This window comes from Helobdella robusta, assembly GCF_000326865.2.
Source record: "Helobdella robusta unplaced genomic scaffold HELROscaffold_13, whole genome shotgun sequence".
NCBI classification, from domain to species: domain Eukaryota; kingdom Metazoa; phylum Annelida; class Clitellata; order Rhynchobdellida; family Glossiphoniidae; genus Helobdella; species Helobdella robusta.
The window spans coordinates 407,636-412,888 of NW_008703718.1; the positions used below are offsets into that span (position 1 = coordinate 407,636).

Sequence of the window (5,253 nt, forward strand, 5' to 3'; positions counted from 1 at the left end):
GTTCATCAATTGTTCTTTCACATAGTTCATGTTTTTGTTGAAAATGTATGGAACGATTCATAAATCTCAAGCATTATAATTTCATAACATACGCAAATATTTTTTAATTAATGCTCCTTATTTCTCTAATAACAAAAAATAGATTTGTTGAAAATAGGTGTTAAATATTAATTTAAATATCTCAGGATTGGAATAATAAAGGTTAAAAATGATCTTGAGCCCTATGTTGTCTTAATGTGTGATCAAGCGTCAACATCTGATAAAGTTAATCATTGCAGATGTATATTATACACTCGGAAAAACAGAACCATTAAAAATATTCTTCCAATTGTTAACTCTCTAAAACAGCTCATTAAAAATGCCATACTCCAACCTCAAGTATGAAAAAACTGCTTGTTAGCACTAGCGCCTCTGATTCCGGAAAATGGGACTGAATGATGGAATATTTGCATTGTTGGAGATTACATTTCCTTGTGTATTTTCACACTGTTTCAAGCTTGTCAACAACGAATTAATCCGTGAAGTCCTTGTGTCACTTGTTGAATATCAACACATTTCAACTGCTATAAAGTGTTAAAGATCGGTTCGGTGGTCGCCAATGTCTTGAAAGGATAAGGCAAGAGAAGAAGAAGAAGAAAAATAATCTGCTAGTCAACGACACAAACATATAAACATAAAACATACAAACACGAACTATACAAACATGTCACATACAAACAATAACGCAGAACCAGTTGCAAGCATGGATTGACACATAAAAGCATGAATAAACAAATAAACATTATTGATGCTACTAATTTATGAACTGACGTGGCAACAAAAATGCAAACATACAAACAAACTAACAAACAAAACAAACAAAAAATAGACCTTATAAAAGATACAGACAAACACACGCAAATAAACACATACATAGCAGTGTGCGCATAAACATACAATATACACATGCTTACATATGATTTGGATTAAGACTGTCAGAAATGAAATTATTGATAAAAATCACAACATGTTCCGCGTTAGCTTCCCGTTTAATTTTTCTATCGGTAGATCATAAATCATTGTTTCTTGAGTTCAAAACCAAAATTTTTATTTGAAGAAGCTTTTTTCGGTATTCCTGAACCATCTTCGGTGTTGCGCCAAATGCTTATATATATATATATATATATATATATATATATATATATATATATATATATATATATATATATATATATATATATATATATATATAAATATATGTTGGTAATAGACCATAATTTTTACAATATTCTATATAAACTAAATGGCACTGATGATGATTCATTCGGAATCGAAATATGGCCTTATTTGCAGCATGAATTCGGAAAATAAGTTTATTTTGAATTTTAATAAACTAAACGTTCACCAAAAAACTTTAGTGAAAAAAATCGAAAAAACGAACTAAAAACATATTAAACTAAGCGGAACATGCTGTGATTTTCATCAATAACTACATTCAATTATTAATTACCACGTTGTATCTGAGAGCGATAGATGCCTCACGCAATTTCAGTAGGTGGATTGAAGGTGTTGATAGAGAGCTGTGTATACATCACCACCATCATCACTTTCACACGTTTCACGATAACAATCAATTTTTTAGCTTCATATTTTGACGAATATATAACAAAAGCGTTCTGTTTACCAAAGTTAAACTAAGAAATAAAAAACAGTACAATACCAACTTAGTAAAGAAATGTTGAAAAATCCTCACACAAATTATTTAGAAACCTTTGTGTTTATGTGACGTAAGAAATAATTATGCATTGGGTTCAAGCAACATTTAAAAGCGAAATATAAACAGTTAAACTAAAAATAAATTAAAATTTTTTAAATTTTTTAAATTCAAGAATGTTCAATCAAATATTAGTTGTGCGAACATCTTTAAAATGTTTGTAACAGTTGAAGTTGAATAAAAAAATAGAAGCAGCAACATAAGGCAAGACAAGGAGAGCGACATCATCAGCATCATAATCATCCTCTTCATCATCAGCATCATAATCATCCTCTTCATCATCAGCATCATAATCATCCTCTTCATCATCTGCATCATCGTTGTCATTCATTATGATGTGGAGTGGAGAGAGGCTATCAAAATCAACTCCTCATCACGAGAGCCTTCGCAATTATCATCATCATCATCTAATACGTTATCGTCGTCGTCACCATCATCATCTTCCTGCTATCAATTCGTTATCATCAACATCATTTTCTATATCATCATTGCCATCTTATCATCTTAATCATAACTGAATCAAGCAATAATCTGATTTATGTACCTATTTTGAGTTTTGGTGTCAAATATTTTGTAGCGCTGGTGGTTCGCAAGGCATAGAGGTTACGATGTTTGTTCTAATTTGAACGCTGTAATGTACGTATGAATTAAAACTTCAGCGGAAACTTTATTTGAATCTGCCTTCTAATTAAATTATGAATTTAATTGTTATAAAAAATAATTAACCACAATCCAGAAATTGATAAACCTATAAACAATTTAGTTTGCAAACAAAGTGCATAATTAGGAATATTCTCATCTGCTTTGCACGTTCGTACATCAGCAGAATATGAGGAAGCAGCGCAAGACATTTTCTTCATGACGTTTCGTTCGTCTGTCTGCCTGCCCGGCTGGCTGGCTGGCTGGCTGGCCATCACACAGGCAGACAATAATGGTGAAGTATGGTGGTCGTTACCAGCAATATATGAGGCTTCTACTAAAACTTGTGAATGTGGTTGTTGCGTTAGCTCAATCAAGCGTTAGAGATGCTGCGTTACGAGTGGTTATTTTAAATGTCATAGACGCAGGAGCCTGGTTCAAGTGCTCGTAAAAACTTTGAAACCGTTTGTTATTTGCATAGAACTTTACACGCATACAAAAAGTATTAAGTTTCTGCATCAAATATTCAGTGGTGGATCAAAAGGGGCCGTGCGGCCAGTACCCCCCTTGAGCAGTATTTTTGATAAAAGCCAATAAAACTCATTATTTTAACAAAAACAGCAAAGTTTTATGTTAAAAAAGACAAAAAATGGATGAGATAAGCCAAAAGTAGTCGTCAGCCCAATTACCACCTGTCTTGGAGCCCGCGTAAAAATTTTGGCCTCCCGTAGAAATTTTTAACATTTTCAATATTTTGGATCCCCGTCAAAGTTGTCTATACCTGCCAATGAAAGCATTTGAGAAGGTTTTAAATAAGTTTAGTTTTAATTTTCGGAAATTTGGTAAACCCATATTTCCAAATAAATATCTTGCCTAACAGCCGAACCAGCAACGATCATGTGATAATATTTCAATGACGTCATCCTCGTGCAGCAATGCCGTAATGATGTTGCAAGAAGAATGTAACAGTTAACAATATTGTAACAATGTAACAAACATGTAACGATGTAAAGACGAGGATGTAGATGATAACCAACTCAGACTGCATCCTTTTAGAAAGTGATTAATTGTTTTGGTCGTACTGAAAGCCGCTATCCCATCCACAAAGAAAATCGTTTAATTTTTTTTTTTTCGATAATGTTTTTATTTTGCTATCGTATCATAGTAAGTATGTTGTTCTCATCATTCATATCATCATTTTTTATGCAGTTTTTGCTAATTTTAGAAGATTATTTTTAAGTTTTATGTTGTAAAAGGTACTTTTTCCATCACTCACTCACTCACTCACTCACAAAAAAATTCGTTTATAGACGGAACACGGTTAAAACTGGCAAAATATTACGTCATTATCTTTATGCTGTTTTGAAATTTGATTACATACGCTTGTTTGAGAAATATTCAAATGACAAAAACACAACAATAATGCTTCTTCAATCGTTTAGCATTGATTTATAGTTAGGTTGGTTCTTTGTTACTGCAAGCGCTCTTCTTTTTCATTACTCCATATTACCAACTGTTATTGCTCCCATTCGTTATCCTCTTCCAACTCCAGATGTTCAAAAATCTAATGATGTTCTGTTTTTTTGGTTGTTGTGTTGTGTTGTTGTGGTGTGGTTGTGTTGATGTGTTGTTGTTGTTGCGGTGGGGGTGTTGATGTGTTGTTATGATCATTATTATTGTTGTTGTTGTATATTTATAGAGTTGCAATGCTGTGAAAATTTGATCTGAAGTATTTCGAAGATCTGTGTTGTTGTACTGTCGTGCTTTTGTATTTGTATGTTGTTGGGCTATGTTGTTATTCGTTTGAATGACGTTTTCATGTGCTGTCAACATGTTGTTGTTGTTCTATGTTGTTGCCGTTGCGTTGTTGCTGTTGTAAAAACCACTGCTTCGTAATACCCATCTATGTTGTTTTACTAATAAAACTGGTTAAGTTTCCAACGCAAACACCGCTGATATCTGAAGCTGCCGGTTCGATAGCACTGAAATGAAGAGTATAATGTTTGAAGTCGTTGTAAAACATCGTCAATAATATTATTAACAATTAATAATCATATTTCAAGTATAAATATATATATATATATTTTTATTGATTTTGGTCATTCAAACGAATAACCACATAGCCCAACAACACACAAACATATATTTTTTCTTGCACTTATTGTTGGCGCTTTTGAGATTTTATTAAAATGCGATTTATAAATTTTCATTTAATAATATATATATATATATATATATATATATATTGATGAAAGTGAGTATGACATATTCAAACATACGTCAGTTCTCCTTTTTACTCCACTCTGTCAATCATTCTGAAATAATCGTAGATCGCTTTCTATTGCGTGAATGTTTGCGTGGGTGTCGAATGAAACGCGCGTGTGAAATAACGCAGGTTTGCGTTGATGCCTTTGCCTGAAGAGGTTGTTCATCAGAGGTTCTGCTTTCTTAAATGTGACTACGTACGTGTGTAAGTAATTTTTGTGTGAATTCTATTTTATTTTGTGTGTATTCTATTTTAGGTGGAAATTTTGTATTTTTGAATGATGCTTTTATGTTTTCATTGGCGAGTTTAGGTTTTTAGGTCTATATAAGAAAGTCTACATGATGTAATAATAGAACTTTTTCAAAAATTTTGATTTTGATAATCTTAAGAGTTAAATGTTTTAATTTTTACTTCAGAATGTTAATCTTTACAAGCTTAATAATACTAACTTAATTACGATTTTTAAGATTGCAGTCTCAAAAATTGATGTAATGACAACTACAAAAAGATAATTTACTTTACATATTTAGGTTTCAGTGAAGTTTAAAAAATGAAACAAATTAAAATTAGAAAGCGAAAGTGAAGAAAATGACAG

At 31.9% G+C, this 5,253-nt stretch overlaps 1 protein-coding gene across 1 annotated transcript; it reads right to left on the reverse strand.

Moving 5' to 3' along the window:
• Positions 1-1,877: 1,877 nt before the first annotated feature.
• On the reverse strand, positions 1,878-4,225 carry HELRODRAFT_168199 (hypothetical protein; the record flags this gene model as incomplete). The annotated part of the gene is made up of 2 exons (XM_009014082.1): positions 1,878-2,062; positions 3,907-4,225. The coding sequence occupies 2 exons, from the start codon at positions 4,223-4,225 to the stop codon at positions 1,878-1,880; spliced, it is 504 nt and encodes a 167-aa protein (XP_009012330.1).
• Between the last annotated feature and the right edge of the window lie 1,028 nt (positions 4,226-5,253).